Raw genomic sequence first — 21,321 nt, 5'->3', positions numbered from 1 at the left:
GCCCACATTTTCCCATGTAGAACTGCAGTTTCTAAAGTGGATTGTCATGTTTTGGTACAAGCTTGCCACTCCTTCAGTGCAGTAATTGGAATTTTTCTTTGCTGTCAGTCTTTTGATTCTACAGAGCAATTTTTAACATGGAGAGAGCAAAATGCATGTTTCTCAGGGGTATATATACGTTTTGATGAAATGTGGACTAAGTGCCTTGCTAAATGTGAACTTAAGTTTTACTGCAAAACAACCACCAACATAAAATAATAATGGAAGGAAAGCATCTTGGTAATCAACATTGTGTTTAAACAGTATATTAGCCTTTCACTGTTCAAGAAATAAGCTTAAGTGCTCTCTTGGGCAATAAGCAAAATCATGTTTGGTGGTCTGATGCTCATCCCTAGTGAGTATTTAGCCTAAGTAGAAAACCACCACACTAAAACATGGCTGTCAGCCTGTTATCAAGAGAGGCATAGGAGAGAAAAAAGGTGTTCGATGCATATTAAGGCTAAGGTGAATTAGTGAGGCTATATGGGAAAATTAGCATATTGCCCATATGGGTTTTGCTGTGTTTTCACCCCCTCTTTAGTACCCTTTTCATGAGTAGTCTACATAAAAGTGCCAAAAAGCCACCCTTGAATCCCAGCATCCACTGTGCTGGATCTGTGACGGTGCACTGTGTATCACGACTAACTGGAAGCAAGATTAGTTACCCTCAAATTAAAGGAATGTGAAAACATAACCTGTGATAGGATGTAGGTTTACTTTTCCTAAGGCTAATCCTCATAATCACAGGCATCTCATCTGAACTGACTGTGTGCAATGGTAATACTCCTTTTGGTCTTACAGACTATTTGTGTGCAATTCATTTTTATAAACATAGGCACGTGCAGCATTTTTGGTAGGATATCCATGATGTATAGGCCAAGCTGGCAGTTGTGGCACAGGATCTGCAAGGAGATCAGTGTCCACTGGAGCTGCAGGCTAGACAGGGTTTGTTCAGGCTACAGTGGATCGAGGCAGTGGATGTAGGCAGATGAATCTCACACTCTGCTGATGTGCTCAGGTCACACACATATTTCCTGATATAATTTCTGCATCATTTGTAATAGTAATGGCGCTTTGGCTTGCAGTGGAAATGAATGCTGCCCCTGTTGGCACTGTCCCCTTGCTTTGTGAAACACCTTCCCCCTTTGTCTGCCTTGGCTTAAACCTAACGGGCTCTTAATCTTGTCCTTTACAGTAAAGTTTTGTGAACTTTATATATGCTTTTGTTCTGAACTTTTGAAAGTTTCTGCCTGTTATTTCTTGAATGTTAGCTAATCTTGTTATTTATCAAGTATAGTAATATAGAAAGGGATTTTCTGTATTAAAACTAGGCTCATGTTAGGAGCAACTCTGTGTGCTCTTCTAATTTTCTTTTTGGTACATGTCAGTTCCAATCAGAAAACTTGATTAGTTTGCTGCTATTGCTGTGAGCAATAGATAAATTGCTGGAGGGCATTACTTTTGCTTCAGTGTCCTCCAGTAACATTGCCTCACCTTATTTATCCCAGATTAACTTCAGAACTGCACAGAGCATCACACAGTATTTAGGAAGGCTGCTGTGCTCACAGCTCTTGAATTTAAGTCACTTCTTCAGCTAAGCAATGGATGTGTGCTTTGATTTGGAAAGCCAAAAAGAGGACCCCAAGGTGTGCACACACAGCAAGACCACTTCTGTGATATTGCTTTCTGCATTTGAATTAGTCTGTTACAGTGGGGTTTGTGTTGACTGTTATGTTCTTTGTGGCACCAATCTGTTGGAGGTTACCTGAAATATAATTGTATTAATATATAAAAGCAAGCTGCTGAGGCTGTTGTGGTTGGAAATACACATTACTTTCATTTTTAAGTTAATGAAAAGAACAACAGAAATAAAGTCTAAACCCCACAGATACTATGGATGATCAAACGAGGCAGTCTTTTGATACTTAGTTAATATCTTCCATTCAGAGATACAAATGTTGGTAATCTCTACTCTTTGAAAATCTCAGTAAAGCTGTTTAACACTGTTTCTGATGGACTTAATCTTGTAGAAAATGATACAAAATGAGCCGCTCTTTTGAGAATTCCCAAGTCCGTATTTCAACAAGTTTTCCTTCTGGAGCTGGTAGAAGCATTACCTCTATTTTCAACCATGGAGCCAAAGACGATGGAGAACGAAAACTGAATTTGAGGTTGTCTGAAACCAAACAAATTGGCATCAATGTATTAAGATAGCTAGAATCCAGTTTTGGCGTTAAGTGTTCCTGCTTGTACCTAAACTAAGTGTGTAAAGTCAGATGAAGTAAATTTGCACCCATATGTCTAGACCTGCTGTTAAGTGGATGCAGTTCATCGTGACTGCTGAAATCTGACCAGCTGTCGTCCCTTGCTATCACTCCTGCCCCAGGACCAGGACACCGATGGCTCCGAGAGGGTGAGGAGGCAAGGAGATGGAAAAGCAGCGGCACTCCTGCATGTCCTTGCTTACTCTAACAGGGAGACCGTTGGCAGCTTCCAGATGTGTGATTGAGCTGCGGAGCTGGGGGTTTCGTTGCCTCACGACAAAGGAGTCCTTATGCTCCTTTGATCACCTTGGACTCCCTCGTGCCAGGAAGAAGTGGAAGAAATTATGACAAACATTTTTGTCAAAAAGATCTTAAGAAGCCTCACTGTGAAGTGGCTTCCAGGGTAGAGGTCTGTGTGGGATAGTGATGGCAGATGGAAAGATCACAGTCTCTGAAGTGGGAATCTGCTGAAAAGCTTTCAAACTGCTCCTTTAGGGTGGAGCCTATTTTAACATCTGTGTGAAACTGTATGTAGGTCTGAATTTTATGAGGTTCACCTTTTAGCAGTTGCAGTTGTTTCAGTTCGCTTCAGATGTGATTTAGTTGGTTTAAATAATAAATTTATGGTTGTTCTAACCTTTTAATAGGGAAGCTCTGACTTCCCAGATACGTGAGATATGTTTGGGATCTTAAATGCATTTACAAATGTGGCTCTAAGTGTTTAAGTCAGTTTTAAAAAGAAATAACATTCTTTGGACAATTATCTGATTTTGAAAAATTAATGCATCACTTAAAAAAAGAGTTCTGCATTAATCGGAAGCCCATCGTGTGGATATTAAAGACAATAACATTGGCATCATTAAGAAGGTGTGACTTGATTGAAAGGGAAACTATTCTGTTCTCAAAAAAGCTGAGTGAGCTTCTGCTAGTGTACTTGCTTGTTCTTTTTGTATTTAAAAAGGAATGGGGAAAAATATCCCTTTGTGAAAAAATCAGCCAAAAATAATACCAACTCCTAAAATATATATGTAACTTTGTTGTTGTCATGTTCTCCTGAGGCACATTCTTCACGGGATTTGAGACAGCAGAAGTAAATTGTCTGCTGACAGAAAAAGGCCTAAATGTTCCCACAGTTAATATTAGTGGGCATGTCCATGTTAAAACAAGGTTCCAGCAGTGCTTCGGTGTTGAAGAATCAGGCTCTCTAATGCGCAACGTGGACTTCAGCAGCTAATATTTGATAACTGTGGGGGTGAAGTGGCTGGGAGAAAGTAGGGGACTCTCAGACAACTTTCGGCTGTGAGACCTGGATGGGTAAGCTGACGCTGTCCTTGTCACATAGCTTAGTTCATTCATTAAAATAATAAAGCGGAATAAAACTGAAATAAAGCTCCTGTAGTGAAGGTGCTGGTGATATCACTGGTTAAAAACAAAACAAAACAAAAACCCCCACGCACACAAAAAAAACCCCAAACACCTGGTGATTTCACTCATAAAAATCGACCTTGGTGATTTTGTAGTAACATGGCATGTGAAGAGCATACATATATATAAACCAAGGAGAGTAGGTACTTTGATGTCCGTTCTTCTGTGTGACCTGAGATATTAATAATATACAAATCCTATATAGCTGTTGTGAAGATTATTATAGAAGATGATACATTTTTATGTGATTTGTTAGATTTGCCTATTAAATCTGTAGAAAATTATACCCTAACAATAGGGAGGAAAGGAATAGGAATCTTTCTACATTCAAGAACCATTTAGACTAATTTTCACAGAGCTAAATTGCATTTTTATAGAATTTTGTTGATTTTGTGCCTATTTCATTCCCTAACAATTTTTACTGATGAAAGCTTGTAGATTCCTGTCTCCATAGAGAGCCACTATACTTCTAACACATATTTCAAGGGAAAAAAATAACAAGGGAGGAATAGCAATAAAAACAATGTGTATCGGGTGGTGAAAGATTGTAATTTTCACTTATAATTATGGGCCAGCAGCTTATTTTAATGCTAAATGTGGCTATGTAAAATTTCAGTGAATTTGATGTCAGCCTGAATGTTTCCTCTAGAAATAAAAATGAGCAATTCTAGATTTTGAAATTATGGCTGCTGGGGGAGGGAAGGTCCTTTTCTTCTACCTCCCATGTGCTCTGTCCTCACCATGTTTGAAAAAAGAGAAATGCTATTGTAAACTTTGATCTCCTTAAACTGAAATCAAATCACGGTTAAGAGTCCTAGTTAGACAGCTGTGTTTGTGAAGAGATAAGCTTCTGTTCTTTGCAACTTCAGAAAAACTTACCAGTGATAAAGCACCAAGCAATGTTGGTTTTACCATCACGACAAATGATGGAGAGTCCAAACTTGGGTGTTTTGTGATGCATTAGAAAACAGATGGCAAGAAGTTGTTACCACAGAGCTTCTTGCCTTTTGATCCAGTTATTAAAGAGCGGCAGATCTACTAGGTTCCATTGGTTTTCGGAGCCTATGAAGCTACATTTTAGGAATGTTTATGGTTGGAGGGGGCTTGCTTGTAATTTCTAACTGATTGTGGATGGACCTGTTTGAAAGGAGAAAGGGAGGTTCTGTCTCTGATGCCATATGTTGTGTTTGGTCTTATTGCTTTGCTTTGCTTTAGATAGATTGTCACCCTCCACGCTCCTTTCTGATGATCTTGCTAAAACAAAAGTTACTTTGACTGCAGGAGTAAGTAGGGCCTTTCCAGCGTGATCAATCCCAGCTCATTTATTTTATTTGTGTACCCTTCCAGGTGTGCTAGTCATTGCAGCGCACAGGAAAATAGAGTGGTTGTCAGTAGCGGGGTGGCTGTAACGTCTGCTGCAATAGGGACTGTATGCTAGCTCATACTGGTTTTAGACACATAATTGCATGAATGGAGTGTCGTTGCTAGGGGTTGCACAGGCCCTTGCTAGTTCCTTTGATCATAGTAGAAGAATGAGTTAGGTGAAAGAAGCACAGCTATAGATCTGCCTTTGTAGGGAAGCTCCAAATGACTGTAAAGGGGACTACTCCATGGTTGGAGGACTTGATGATACAAGAATGCACTTCTTTTGAAGCACACTATGGGGTAGCGTTGTCTTTGCTGCTCCAAGAAGGTCAAGAAAGAATGCAGTGTTTTATTGCCTGTATGTGCTTTTCAGCTGCAAAAATATCTCAAAAACTTTTGTCAGATGATATTCAGGGACCCGTTCTGTCCTCAGTCGCAGATACCTGCATCTCACCAGGTTTCATTCTGTGGCATGGAGCACAAAAACATCCACAGGACTTTGGTAGTGGGGTAAAGAGACTCGACTGTGGACAGGTTGAGGGGACAAAAGATTTTGATTATGTGTCAGCTGTACCATTGCCGTCTTCTGTCATATTGCTTAATTTTTCTCTCTCTCTAGTTCCTGTGTTGGGAAAATGGTTGAAATGTACGCTGCTTTCAGAGAAGCTTGAGTTTTACTGCTTATAAATTGCTTTGAGATACTTGGAAGGAAAGCGCTATATAATTTTGAAGTTCAGATTCTCCAGAAGGTGTAAAATGGCAAACTTCCATGAGCTGTGACAATTTACAACAGCTGAGAGTTTACCTTCTGTCCCTACCTTACTTCACTTTGAGCTTGAGTAGATGAAGTTTAGCCTTTCCATTATAGCAACTCTTTGCTTTACTGTAATATGATTCATTACCATATATAATGTTATATATTAATGTAGTTCAGCTAGCCTTTTGTAAAACTGATTTTTGATCATAGTTATTTTATTGCAAGGCTAAAAAGCTGAGATATTATTATTGAGGTTAGTTAATATCTTCTAGGTAGGCTTCTGTCTAGTCTCATTTCCACTACATTTAAGAAATGGTAAAATAAATGCATTGGATAAAGCGTGTAAAAGAAGTGAATACAGTTTTGAAAAGTGTACATTCTATTCTTAACTGTTGTTATAAAACTCACATTTTTTTCTATGTTTCATAGGAAACACATACATAAAAAATGAAATTAACACTGTCTCTTTCACAAGACTTGTGATAAAATAATGGCCTTTCTGGGAAGGCCAGTATCATTATGTAGCACCAGGAGGAAAGGGAAGGAAGCTTGTGGTAAAGCACTGGACTGAGAATGCAGGGGACTGTATTTGGTTGCCGGGGAGCTCATCTTTAGGATGAAGAACTCCTCCCTTACTCACAAGGATGTTGAGTGGAAACATTTATTAAAAATTTTGAAGACAGAAGTACAGCTGCTAAAATTGTTACTAGTGGAGCTGCTTAATTATGACTAAGGAATCTGCCAAAATCATGCAGGTTATGCATTCTCCCTTGTACCTGTTGAAAACGGCAGGACAATATTTTTGTCTAGCAGCCTCGTGAGGAAATCGAGCAACTGGTGATTGATGATTCACAGCTTAAAAGCTTTGAGAAGATAGATCTTATCAGCACTTGAGAAAAATTGAGAAATATTTTTAATACATTGTGACTCACTTTAATGCCATTAATTTTGATAAATGTTTGCTATTAATACAGCTGCATTAGGTACCTCTAGCTTAATCACAGTATCTTATCATGAAATGCATCATTTGTGCTGCTAGACAGACTTCGGCCAACAACCCTGCTTGCTACGTGTTATTCAGTGCTGAAAGATCAAAATCAAATCTCTGCCTCTTGGAAGGTGGTTCACAGACAGCAGGCTGGTGTTCTGAAAGCTGCCGATTGTCATCTTGACATGAGGTAGATCCCAAACTGGCAAAACTCTAACTAAGAGGTATAGCATTTCTTATTTAGCAGACCAAGAGCTTCCTAAAGTAGTACTCTGGAGAAACCACTGCAGCTTTTGCAGACACCGATAAGAGGCCGGGGGGACATATTCTAACAAGTGCTTTCAATCTCCAGATCTAATGATTGGGGTTTTCTGATCTTCCTTTTGGGCCCTGTATTTCCTGAAGTCATAACTTACTTATATTTGGCTTCCCCCTCTATCGCCTGAGCCTAATGTCCAATCCCTCAGTCCTCCAAACCCTGTCCATCTCTGAAACTGTGGGTCTGTGACTGGATGGCAGTGATTGTGGTTGGGTCTGGAAGGATGCATGCTTTGCTTTTCCTGTCAGCTGTGCTCTCAGGCTCTAGTTTGGGAATGTGCTTCAGGGGGCCCCCTTGCACCCAAAGCCAGTGCTACTGCTGAAGCAGGGGTCTAGCGCTGGTGTGGGGGTGGCTGGGTGGGAGTTGGGGAGAGACAGCAGAATGACAGCATCTTTGAGCATGCGGTGTGATCCCTGTGGTGGGGACACTGTGAATGTGGTGGGGAAATGTGACCGTGAGACTCTGCGATATGTGTAGAGAGGAGCATGTTTGCTTCTGAGCCTTCCCAAACAAAGCACATAGTGGCAGATTCCCAAACTCTTACTTCCCTTCTCCATTGGCGTGCTAGGAATGTTTTGGGGTCATTCCCAAGAGTTCACTAAATCTATATGTATATTGCAAACAGCGCCTTTATACTTGGAAGAGGTTTGGCATTTTAATATTTGAAACAGGAGGAGAGGTGGAACTCAGCTGTCAACCGAGTAGAAGCACTAGGGGGAAGTACTTGCCAAATCACTGGCAGACTGGGCAACTTTTGTCATACTTCCTTTATCTAGGACTTGGAGCTAATAGATCTTCCTTAATTGTGCTGGGATGGAGCCTTCATGTGATCTGAGGGTTGTAAGGCTTTCCTCACTATACAAAGAAAAAGCACCAGGGAGCCTGGTCCTTTCAGCCTACTTACACCAACAGTAGACTTCAATATATTCAAGTGAAACAGGAGCAAGTGAAAATGGCATCCTCTGTGTCAGCAAGGTTGTGCAAGCCTGCTCACAGCTTCTTCAGCTGAGGGCACTTGTGTGTTTTCCATTTAGATGAATGTTCTGCTTATAGCCCCAAACTTTTAAGGGATTAAAACTTCCATTCTGTAGTGTGAGGGAAAAGGTACAGGAAACAAAATTTCTTAAAAGCCTTTGGTGTTTGGATCAGCCTTCTCTACCCACTCCCCCTTCAGGGAAATATTAATCTTTGCTTCTAAGCTGCTTTTTTGTTCTGGTATGCTGACCTGAATGTTGGTATGCATTTTGTGATGCTTGACAGGCTAGAGAGCGTCCGATGATGACCAAGATCACAGAACAAAAGATTTACCATTTGTCACATGAAGTACTCACTTTCTTCGGAGGTACACAGAGTTCTTTTGATTTACTGCACCTTCCTTACAGCGGTGTTGTGAGGATGGGAAGCCATGAGGCTGGTGCTGCGTGAGGTTGGGGCAGGAAGTGAATTGTAGCTGAGTAGGTGCAGGAAACTTAAATCTTCCATTCTCTCCAAATTTTGCCAAAGGAGCCCCCAATTTTTTTTCCTTTTTTCTCTTCTCATTTGTGAGGCACTCTGATTCTGTGTGCTGGTGAGTAAGGTAAGAAACACCTAGTGGAATTGATTCATTTTCCATCCCTTAGAATGTGGGAATGAACAACCCACCAGAAAACTAAATATTGATGCTGTCAGTGGCATGATAATTGGTCTCTGCTTTCCTTTCCAAACAATCCCTTGCTTGGATTCCATTATTCATTCTAAGAGGAAAAGGGTTATTAATGCAGTGTTCTTTAATTTTTTTCCTTTTGTGTGTGTGTGTGTGTGTGTGAGAGAGAGAGAGAGAGAGAGAGAGAACACAATAAATGTATTGGCTAAGAGAAAACATTTGCAAGAGATCCTTGCCCATTTTTTAATCTTCTCTTATCATGAAGAATGTGAGCTGTGATAAATTGTTCTGCTAATCAAACAGCACTGAAAGGTTAGGTCATTGGAAGTCTTTAGTCATTTTGTGCTTTTCAAGAGTGAATTTGTTAAAATTATGCTGAATACCCACTTAAAGCCTGGGCTGAAAACCCTACCTGTGTTTTATAACTCTGCACTGTCAGAACTCATAATAAGTCAAACATTCTTTCAGAGGTACTCATAAGGGAGAAAAAACCCTGTAAATTTAAGAGTAATTTCAGATTGTAAATGAAAAAGAGAGGCACGACTGTTCATTTGCACCAATCATGCCTTCCTTTCATCTGCTCTGATTAGGCCTGGTGCGGTTTCATCAAACTACTCCATCACTGAGCTGTCACTCCAGTCGTCTGTTGATTGAAAACAATCAGGGCTCTGATGGCACAATTATTCTGACCCTTTAACTAGAGGCTGCTGTGATAATGAAAGGTTGATTATGATAGTTTGTGCCTCTTTCAGTTTGCCAAGAAGGTTAATTTGGGCATCAGACGGATGTTTAATGGGCGCTTGCTGGCTACACTGAGGTAAATGAGAACGTGCAGTCTTCGATATTGCACGGATATAGTTTGGCTGTCAATCATTGTCATTTTGAGTTTGTGCCTTACACTCTGGAAATCACATTTTATTTTTTCCTTGGGATTTAATTTATTCTGTGCCCTGAGGAAGTTCTTTCACTCTGTGACCTTCACAGTAGCTTTCTCTGTCTTTTTTCCCTTCCCTCAAATGGAGCCCAAAGGCATAATACATCTAGAAGAACATTTTTCTTTCATTTTTCACATTGGGGAAAAAAAAAAAAGGAAATTTTAAAATCCCTGTTTATCAGCTCACCCTGAACAGAGCAAATGTTTTAATTCTGATTGTAAAACCAGAATGTGCAAATGAAAGCGTGCCTGCTTGCTAACGCAGCGCCACACGGGGCTGCTTACATAGACACACATTTGTAAAACTGACAAACAGGTAATTTTAAAATGTGTCTGTGTAAAGAGGGTGGGGGATTGCACAGCTTTATTTTCACAGGCTACATGCATATGCCTCAGCCTGGTGCCTTGTAAATATGGTCTCAGTCACTGTACTACAACTTTTTGAGTTGGAAAGTCTCTTCAAGGTTCAGGGGCAAAAGGCATTTCATTGCTGATTCAGAGATTATTAATATTTACTGTGTTCAGATTGAGAGAATCCTATGCATAATTTTGTAGTTGTTTGGCTCAAGGTGCAAAAGAAATGCAAATACCTCATAATTTTGATTGTTCTACATGCAGCTCATTACAGTCTTATTTTTATGCACATTTTTAATTCAAAATAAAAAGGAAGAAAAAGATTTCTATCTTTAAGGCTCTCTGGCATCTAGGTTTGAGCCACTCATTTTCCATGCTGCCCACAACTGTAAAGTAGTACCTGATTGATACCGTTGCAAAGAGAGTCTGGAGGCTGTGCTATGTGGTTATGTACTAACTTCTAAAAACATTCATGTGCAATTCATGGCTTTGAAAAATTGCATTTGGTGGCTTTTTTTGTTTTGTTGTTTTTTTCCCCCCCAGAAACAATTCCTTACCCATATGTTTTTATTCTTAAATAGGCGGTACAGGCCAATGTAGTTCACTTTAAATAAAATGCTTAAACTGATATCCTAAACCTCCGGGTCTTGTCCTTTAGCCTCTGGAGAGAGAGAAGGACTGAGACCCTTTAGAGATCTGAATTCAGGCCCTTTGGAAATCCCTCTTCATTTTTAAAAAGTGGAAGTTCATAGCCTTCAGTGGACTTTGTTTCAGAGCTTTAGTAAATGTCCTGGTTTATTCATGGGTTCTGCTCCTGGACTTGAGATTTGAAGAGCCAGGGTGGTGCTGATGATAGCCAGCTGAGACACACAGTGGTTTTGAAGCAACAGGTTCCAGTCTGGAAGGCCTGAGGCTTGCTGAGTTAGGTAAACTTTAAGGAGAGGCCAAATCATGTGCAAGTTTATGGCCAAAATACATATTTATAGTGTTCTCAAACACTAGTAAACTCCAAGTTTTGCTTTTTGAAGTTCCTTCAGTGCCTTAAAGTGATTGCTGTAGTAACTGTGTTGCTTTCACTACTCATTTTGGCTTATCAATCAGTAGGAGCAGATCTATAGCACTGTCAAATATGCTAACGATGCAAAGATATTAATTTGATTTTTCTCTGGCCTAGCATTTTTGCTTAAGTTAAGCAACAGAAGGACTGCTCAGGTGAGATTTGTGTTAAAAGATCTGTGGTTCATTCTCTTTCCCTGGTATATAGCATCATCAGATTGTCACCAGAAAGCTCATAATTTGTGTTGTATGTATCTGATATTAGACCAGGAAAATACTTCCTTCCACCTTTCCATATTTAAAATTGTCCTTTCTCCTAAAATGAGAATGTTCACTATGTTATTGTATTTAAGATTTCCATTTGTTTTAATGAGACAATGTGAATTCATTGTTTTGAAACCTTATAAAATTTAATGTTTCTTTTAATTTGTTGTTGCTGGAAAAAAACCCTCCAAACCCCTCATTTTTCTACCACTGTCACTTTTTGGCTTCATCTCAGTTATTAGAGACCTTTGATGAGGTCTCTAATAAACTCTCTAATCTCTTAGATTAGAGAACCTTAGAAAACTAGCATAATTCCTTAGCAATCTGTGTGGCTACAACATGAACACATCAGCTGAAGACCAGACCAAGATGACTTTACGGGAGTTCCTGTGGCCCCTGCCTCTCGCAGAGCCCAGGCTCAGAGGAGCGTTTCCTCTTGCTGAGCGCTGTGGGCATAAACTTTCCCTGACACTGACTTTGGGATTTAAAAGTAGTTTCCAAGTGACCTGGGACTAATGAGTATGTCAAGCTTTTTGCACTCACGAAGTAGCTTGGCTTTTCTGGTTAGAAAACTTGCTGTGGTGCAGGCGGAGGTCGGACGTGTTTCCCTGCAGAGCGGCATGAGAAGGATTGCAGAGAACACTGACTCTGCAAGGCACACGTGTGCCGGGTTTTCTTGTTTCCTGGGATAACTGGCAGCCCAAAAGACCAGGTAACTACTTATTGCAGGGTTATCTTCAACAGGGGTGAAACTCTTAATTCAGCTGTAACCTCCACTGCCTCCATGCCCTCTCTGGCTGTGGTACGTATGCAGTACATATACCATTAACAGCAGTGAGGGAAGGGCCGTGCTATGAGGCTGTGTGAATAAGACTGTCGAAGCACCGTGCTGGAAGCAGAAGCAGCTGTTGGAAATGCAATGAAATCACAATCCAACATGCAGGTGTGTTTAGATGTATGCTCCAACTGTGGCACAATATAGTTTTCCATCTGTTTTCTGCTGTGAGAATGTACTCCGTTGCTAAATCAAGTAGTGTAACCTTGGAGAAGAAAAAATCCTTTGGGTTAAGGCTTTAGAGTAAGAGAATTAATCTGGTTTGAAAATCCTGTCCTTCTGAGGGTCTAGTTGTGTCATTTACTTAGTTTAGAAGATGAATATGGCAAAATATATTATTTATTAAAGTTGATATAGGCACTAGGCTGTAGCTTCCTTTTCTCACACACTCATACATTAAAATTAATAGAAAAGAAGCTTCTAGCAGTTTAAACAGAATTTGTCTATATGGCACTAGGAGTAGGAGTATTTCCCTGTTTTTGTAAATTATTTAGCAGCGATACAAATATTTTAAAACTCAAAATTGTGGATGGTCTCTTTGTTTTTGCTTGCTTACTTGTTTGCGTTTTAAACACAGTTGTAATTTCAAGTGCTATTGGTATCTCCTTAGTGAAGTCTGAATGTCTCTCCTTGCAATGTCATAAAGTGTATAATGGCTTTGAGTTTTTTTACCAATACTGATTATAGTTGCTAATCACTGCTGCCAGAGAAGGTAAAAAATATGCGCTATAACTAGTGTATAGACAGGGTGAATTTTGGAGTTTCTATGTATGTACCAGGTTTCTAAGTCTGGATTAAACAAGAACTGAGTAAAGGTAGTGGAACTTGCATATCGGCAAACATCTGTGTATTTATCAATGCTATATGGAAGTTTGTGCTTCTGCCATATGTTCATAAGAGTTATATTTGCCTCCTTTACACTGAAGGAAATTTAGGACTTTATTACAGTCCATCAGTGACTATTTCTACGACAAGCAAAAGACTTATTTGGGAACTTAATTTTCTTTCTTTTGAACTTCTCCAGCCTTCCAATAGCTGTCAGACCACCCAGTGACTAAAATACCTGTTCACCCACATAGATAACTCAGTTTTCTTCCATGCCTCCATAGCGTGAGACTCCATGTTCTGCTAGAGAGCACCATAACAATGTGTGCTGCGTAACAAATGTATAAGTCTAAGGCTCAGTTTGTGAGTGTCCCTGAAACTATGTGACCTGTTCCATAGCCTTGTGTCACAATTTAGGAGTTGGTCCTGTATTCTATGAATATACATGTAAATACCTAAATTTGTAGCTTAAATTCTTAGCAGTTATTTTTAAGGAATGCCCCAAAATTAATTTATGGTATTTAAAATCAAGTAAAAGTCACTGTTATCAATAACAAGACAAGGAGATAAAATCATTACAGCTTTTAGCTGTTGTGGCCTTTTCTCTGCCTTGGAGTGCAACAGATTAGGTGTGGGTCACACAGAATACTGTAGTCAAATTGTGTTCAACAGTAGCATAAATTGATCTGGACAGGAGCTTCTCAACACATTGTGATTCCCAGACCTCAGCTGCCTCCCTAATACCCAGTAGATCTCTGCTGATCACTAAATGCCTACAGACCATCTAGGTGATACAGTGATGTGCAGGGTTCTTAGCCCTGCTTTCTAAATTAATATAGAAAAATGCAGTACTCCACTGGAAACTGACCTCAGACACGGAGCCTGGTAAGAGCTAGTAGCCACCTACACAAAAGACAGCCTGGGATTCACCTTACTCTCCCCGTTGCTGTTGCAGTTGCTTGTCAAAAGGGAAAGGTGGAAGTGGTGTAGATCAAAGATACTTTTAGGTGCAGCATGTAGAGGATCCCAGGGAGGCTGCAATAAGTTTAATTCAGAAAGATTAAAAGGTTTTCATCAGTAGAGAAGCAGGACAGATGAGTGGCGATCAACTAGTGTCGGAACGGATGGAGAAAGTTTTGGTTCAAGCCAGGAGCAGATTGTACATCTCCTAGGATTGCCGGCAGAATCTTTGTATCACTTTGCACCGTCACTATGGTGGTTTAGAAATTCTGTGATTTTAGAGAATCATTAATCACTATTGCTTTCAGTGAAACATTTTTTACAACTTCAGGAACATTCTCAGTACAGACAAACTCGGTATGAACCAAGCTGCTTTTGCCAAACTTCATGCAGTGGAGAAAATGTATTGTAAGGAGGTGTCCATCCCTTTTGCTGCAGATCATCACACATCCCACATAATTAGAAAGGAGTGCAGATACTGTGTCTATGAGAGGTATGAATGTATGTAGTGTCGCTTGTGTGTTCATATAGTATTTACTGGGGAGCTGGAGGGAGGACAATAAAGGGAAGAGGAAAGGTAAAGTTCTAAGATATTAACAGGCATTAATGTTAAACCTGCTTTGTGGTTACCAAGATATGATTTACATTAGTGCATGTCTTTCAAGAGCCTGTAATGTCTGTCACTATAGCACAGGTGATACCTCCACGATGCCATTTTAGATGTGAGTGAAGGATGAACTATAAGCAAAAGAAGCCAATCTGTTGGATGTTAGTGATGACAGATAAGAACTCGGGTTTTGTAATTCTTTAATAGAGCAACCCACACATCTTTCAGTTGGTCTGAATTCAGTTGGTGTCTTTGTCATGATGAAGGTAGCCTGAATTCCACTTCAATGTCAAGTGTCTAGTCAATGATGAGGGCTAAGTGCCCCTGGAAACTTTGAGGAGTGATTCACATGGCCTAAGGCATGGCGTAGGGAGTTGCCTAAAAACACTCAGTAGGAGACACCTGACACATGGATTTGGTGGATTTAGAACATGGGAATATAATGCTCAATGATTTCAAGTCCATAAACACTTATAAATTTATTTAACTCCTTTTTTTTTTTACTAGCAAGTCTAAATACATATAGCTAATGCACATTTTGAAACTGAGTACAGCATTTAACTGACTGAACGACTTGCAATTTTTTATGCCCTTCATTGATTCTTTGTTTCACAGGGGTTGAATAGCACAGTGGAACAAAAGTGTTTCAGATTAATTTTAATAAGAAGGTGGTTTTGGTTTGTCATCTTCCCTCTGCCAGAATACAGAAGCAGCAATAAATTTGATATACTGTGCGTATATGAATGCCTTGAGTAAGATCCCTGAGCCAGCAATGTGCCCTTGTGGCCAAGAAGGCCAACAATATCCTGGGCTGCATTAAAAAGAGCGTGGCCAGCATTTTGACAGAGGCAATCCTCCCCCCTCTGCTCTGCCCTAGTGAGACCACATGTGGAGTGCTGTGTGCAGTTTTGGGCCCCCCAGTTTAAGAATGATGTGGAACTGCTTGAGAAAGTCTAGCGGAGAGCTACCAAGATGATCAGGGGACTGGAGCATCTCCCTTATGAGGAAAGGCTGAGAGACTTGGGTTTGGTCAGCCTGGAGAAGAGAAGACTGAGGGGGGATCTCATCAATACCTATAAATATCTAAAGGCTCTTTTCAGTGGTGCCCAAGGCCAGGACAAGGGGCAATGGGCACAAGTTGGAACACAGGCAGTTCCACCCCAATATGAGAAAAAACTTCTCTCCTGTGAGGGTGCCAGAGCTCTGGAACAGGCTGCCCAGAGAGGCTGTGGAGTCTCTTTGCCTGGAGACATTCAAAACCCGCGTGGATGCGTTCCTGTGCCCCCTGCTCTAGGTGTCCCCACTCAAGCAGAGGGGTTGGACGAGATGATCTCTGGAGGTCCCTTCCAATGCCTAACATTCTGTGATTCTGTGAAGACAGAAGCCTTTCTTTTCAGCTCCTTCATATGACATTCCCATAGCAATACAGGGCAGTAAGTTTTAGCTGAAACTTGTTATTGTATGACTAGTTAGAAACTCTTGCTCTACAAGTTCTTTGTCAGGATGAAATGAAGTATCAAGTAAAGGAGCCTTTCTTCAACCAAATTAGTCAATGTCTTTGTTAATGACTTGGATGAAAGAATAACACGATTTTTATGTTTTCAGACAATCAGAAGGTAGAATGGTCTTCAAGCACGTTCAAAAATATAGTTAAAATTGAGAATGATCTTGACAGATGGGAGCAGTGGCCTGAATTAAATAGTAGAGAGTTCAGTAAAGACAGAAAGCATGACACTTTGTGGAAGTTCTGTGAGAAAAAAAAAGGTGGGAATAGTACCCAGTCATAAGCTTAAACATGAATCAGCAATATCATAGTGCACTGACAGTCTTGTGTAGTGATGCACAGACAAGAATGGCATAGATTGTTACATTCAAAGTGATCCTTCCAATCTATTTGCTACAACTACAACCTTAAGAGGAAGATTTTATTCAGTTTTCAGCAGCAAACATTAAGGATGAGGGCCATTTCCTTTCAATAACAGAGAACTGTGAGCCAAGCAACAGAGGTTTAGAAAATATGACCCAAGATGGATTGAGAGACTTTTTCATTCAGAGAACAGAAGCTTCTCTGCAGAAGCAACACACATAATAAAATGCATTGTGGAGGAGACAAGGAAAGTAGCAGCCTGCTTTTTGTCCTGTATGGATGGATGAATTTCAAGGGTTGGTCTGTGGGTTTCTGAGCTCTGGAGTATAAACCAAAAGGTGGAAAATGAGGCAATGAGTTGAAGGATTTAGAGCTCCTGCATAGGTAAAAGGAAAATCTGTCCAAGAGGATAGCTGAGCACGGGGATAGTTTTCCTGAGGAAGTTTGTGTATCTTCATCACTGGAGGTTTTTGAGAACAACTTGCACAACAGTTCTTGAAATGGTATAGGCCCTCCCTAGCCTCTTTTTAGACCTGGTTGGATTCAATATGCTTTATGTAATTTAAAGGCTATGTTTAATTTTGGCTGTTGACACCAGCTGCAATTGCTGAAAGGTTTTAAAATACTCCTTGCTGCTTTCTGTCAGTCCCAAACCAGCAGAGCCTCTTCTCTGCTCCTCTCTTCTCTAGCTTAATTTCTGGTCCCTTTACACTTCTCTCCACTTTATGAATAAAATGAATTAAGAAGGAAAAAATATTGAAGGATTCAGTATGCATTTTGTCATATTCCTTCAATATTTTGTCATAAATAGAATGAAAGATGGAGGGGAGAAAGGGCTTTTCTAATCATCTAACCATAACCTTACTTCTCTTTCTAGTGTGCTGATGGTCTCCAGTGATCACATAGTCCCTACATTTATATTATTACTCCAGCAGCTTGATTCAGGGATATAGTGGTGGTCTACATCATCACTAACGGTTTGCACAGCAAGCATATTGCATAGCAGTGTTGCAATCTGATAATGCTGTGGAAATTCTTTAGGGGGACTGGTGCAATACAAAGCTTTTATGTATATTATAGGTAGAGTTTTAGTAGGTATCTTTTATGTTGACTCACATGAATTCATAACTACTTTTTTTGTTGATTGCTATCACTACTAAGGCAAGTATATAGCTGCTCTTGCTATAGTTTTCAAAAGCACAGTTTTCAAAAGACCAAATTTTGACAGAATTGTACACAAATAATTGGTGTCTTGTTTTTCCCTTCCTTCCCCCCACTTTTAGCTGGCTGTGAGGTGGTTGGAACACAACTGCCACTACCAGTACATGGACGAACTTCTCCAGTATGTCCGCTTTGGCCTTATGGATGTGGATACGCTGCATACCGTAGCTCTTTCTCATCCTCTTGTCCAAGCTAGTGAAACTGCGACAGCGCTTGTTAACGAGGCCTTGGCTTACCACCAGAGCGTCTATGCACAGCCAGTTTGGCAAACCAGAAGGACAAAACCTCGCTTCCAGTCAGACACTCTTTACATTATTGGGGGGAAAAAACGTGAAATCTGTAAAGTGAAGGAATTGCGATACTTCAATCCGGTAGATCAAGAGAACGTTCATATCGCAGGGATTGCAAACTGGAGCGAGCTAGCGCCTATGCCTGTAGGGAGAAGCCACCACTGTGTTGCTGTCATGGGAGACTTTCTTTTTGTAGCTGGTGGAGAGGCAGAGCACTCCACAGGGCGCACCTGCGCGGTGAGAACTGCCTGTCGATACGACCCCCGCACTAACTCTTGGGCTGAGATAGCTCCAATGAAGAACTGTCGGGAGCACTTTGTGCTGGGAGCAGTGGACGAGTACCTCTATGCCGTAGGGGGCAGAAATGAATTGCGTCAAGTGTTACCTACAGTGGAACGATATTGCCCCAAGAAGAACAAGTGGACCTTTGTACAGTCCTTTGATCGGTCGCTCTCATGCCACGCAGGATATGTGGTGGATGGTCTTCTTTGGATATCAGGTAGAAAACGTTTCACACAGTTTGAGGTACTAACAAAATACCGAAATACTGTCTTGAATGAAACTAATAAATCTTCTTAGGTTTATATGGCAGGATAACTGTTGTATTAGGAGATGGGTATTTCAAAGAATTGAAGCCTGGAAGTATAAAATCAAGCCTGATTAGAAGTACAGGAACATAACATACTTATACGATATTTTTTGTCTGCTGAACAGTTCTCTGTGTTTCCAAGCTGCATATATATGTGCTATCTTCAGTCGCCATTCACAAATCACAGTGAATGGAAATGATAAGGTACTTTTGTACAAATTTCAGAGGACAAATTCTGCGTACTTCCTAAAAACAAAACAAATCAAGACCCAGTTTCTGTAGCATGATCTGGTACCACTGCCTTTATTGCTGATAATGAAATGGAGAATGAAGTGCTTGTTGGCTTGTACAGAGCCAGGGCTTGGAAGGCAGGTGTGTGAACTGCTCCCATGTGCTCTTCAGGATATTGTAACAGGCCAATATGTATGACCTTTGTTAGAAATCATGCACGGCTCTGTCCATAACGAGTGCACAGGACTGCCTGATGTAATCATAGCTTTATGACACAGAGAGATGAAAGTACAGGCCTTGTGATCTTAAACTAGCATATCATTTGCAACTCAGTCTGATGTACTTTTTATTTTACATACGCACATTGATGGGAATTGAAGACATTGTGCCATCAATCTTTCTAGTGACTCTTCTGTATTGCTTGCTTTGGAACAAGGTGCTGTCTACAGAAAATTTGACAGGGGAAAAAAAAAAAACAAACCCTGCCTTTTAGTAAGAAGCGTGTCACGGAAGGTTATAAAGTTGTAATATTTATCAAGGAAGTTAACGAGTAAGTGGGGCCAGCCCTTGAGGAAAATGTTCAGTGATTGCCATCCTCACTGTGTATACCCTCAGGGGATTTCAAAACGGTCTGGGATCCCTCTGGTGAAAAGTCGATATATGAATGGAAGATTAAGTTACGCGTTTGCTGTGCTTCTGCCCAGGGAAGTGGTTGAGTCTCTATGCCTGGAGGTATTTAAAAGATGTGTAGATGTGTGCTTAGGGACATGGTTTAGTGGTGGACTTGGCAGTGCTAGGCTAATGGTTGGACTTGATGATCTTAAAGGTCTTTTCCACCTGCATGATTCTGTGCTGCTGTGATTCTCCAAATATGCCATTTACGTTAGCGGAGCTCCTTGTGGGTGTATCTTTCTGCCCATATGGATTTAAATGCTTTATGGGAATGGATTCCCAAGCATTGGCAGGGGAGGTAGCCGGTATATTTTTACACATATACACTAAAATCGTGAATAGTGACTGTGGAATTAAAAGCATGACAGAACGCAGAAAATCACCAAGATCCCTGGCAGGCGGTTTGGGTCGCTTTCCTTCAGCAACAGGCATCGACGGAGTCTTGTAGGGTTTGTGCTGTGCGTTAATCCTGAAGCATGCACACGGCGCACTTTGAGACCCAGGTACGGTACAGAAACAGTGTCTCTGCTTTAGGGTACCAGCTGCGCGTGTTCAGAGCATTACCCTGTTTATTCATTACCTTTCCTATTTTGTCAGTGGAGAGAGGTGTGTGCCAGTGACGGGCAATTCAAATACATGGATGCTACTACTGCTGGGTCTTGATTTTTTCTTTTTTCTTCTCCTGTGGTTTATATTTGTAAGTCTCTATTTATGAAAAAACAGGACTTTTTAGGAAATTGTCTTAAATGTATAAAATCATTGAACGAGAACTAGAAACAACCATCAGAGTGTGGTCCTTGCTCCAGTACATGAAAAAAGAAACATTTTTTTTTTTCTTAATTTCTTTTTTTCTTTTTTTTTTCTGTACAAAAAAGCCCCACAGAAGTATTTGATAGAGGTTTTTAAGTCAAATGTGGGACTGGTTGGAAGATTACTTTTAATCTTTCCAGAAACGCTAGGAAAGGGAAAATTATGCTGAGGATTAATTAATGTGCTTAGTTACGTAAGTGAAATGCATGCCTGCCTGTGTGTTTAAATACTATCTGCATTTATATAATGAAGCAGTGTGATATTCCGTTCAAGGATATGCCTCTAATACAGCTGTAGAATCAGGGGAAGAGGTAAGTGGAAGCCTATTAGATGAACTCTTTAAAACTGAGCAACAGAACAAAAAATATTTTATCAGTATTGTTCCATTTATATTTGAAAAATGCTACCAACGTAACTTCTGTGTGAAGTCACAGTAAGGAGCAATGTTTTGGCAGTGGAATAAGATAGACAGGACTTCTTGGTTCTATTTTGTATAGTTCTTGAGAAAATTCTTAGCAGTTTTCAGTTGCTAGATTCTGACATATTATTATGAATTACGAGATCATTCTATGCAATACGTCAGTAGGGTATTGATGTGAATTATGTACTCACAGACTGAAAACTGGGTTCTGTGTATTGAACAGAGTTATTTGATAAGTAAAAGTAGATGGAGATGGAATAACTGTAGCTAGCTTTCTATTATTAATTAATTGCTTAGGGCTAGAATGTAGCTCGCCGTACGTGTATATTCAGAGGCAGGGGAATAGTACAGAGAGATGTTTTGTTGTTCCAAAAATATCAGTAGTCACTGCTCAAAAAATCCGCTGTTCATCATCAAATGTAAAGTGTTAGCATAAGAGTAATCAGTAATGCAGGAGGGAACATAATTTTGAAGTATGTGGCCTAAAATTAAGTAATTAAAAAATTAGTCTGAGTTAGGGATGTTTCTGAGCTGTATCCCTGCTGCTTTTTCTCAGAAATCGGGTCATCAGCAAGAGCTCTCAAAG

General features: G+C 40.3%; 1 protein-coding gene across 5 annotated transcripts in view; it reads left to right on the top strand.

Annotated features, from left to right (window-relative positions):
• KLHL32 (kelch like family member 32) overlaps positions 1–21,321 on the top strand; it is a 151,008-nt gene that overhangs the window by 115,866 nt on the left and 13,821 nt on the right. For all 5 annotated transcript variants that reach the window (XM_064447595.1, XM_064447590.1, XM_064447592.1 and 2 more), the window contains one exon: positions 17,785–18,511. In XM_064447595.1, the coding sequence (XP_064303665.1) occupies positions 17,785–18,511 (727 nt within the window). The remainder of the gene's footprint in view (positions 1–17,784; positions 18,512–21,321) is intronic.

The sequence above is a fragment of the Phalacrocorax carbo genome, chromosome 3, assembly GCF_963921805.1.
Source record: "Phalacrocorax carbo chromosome 3, bPhaCar2.1, whole genome shotgun sequence".
Classification (NCBI taxonomy): domain Eukaryota; kingdom Metazoa; phylum Chordata; class Aves; order Suliformes; family Phalacrocoracidae; genus Phalacrocorax; species Phalacrocorax carbo.
This window is presented reverse-complemented; position numbering and strand designations above follow the sequence as displayed.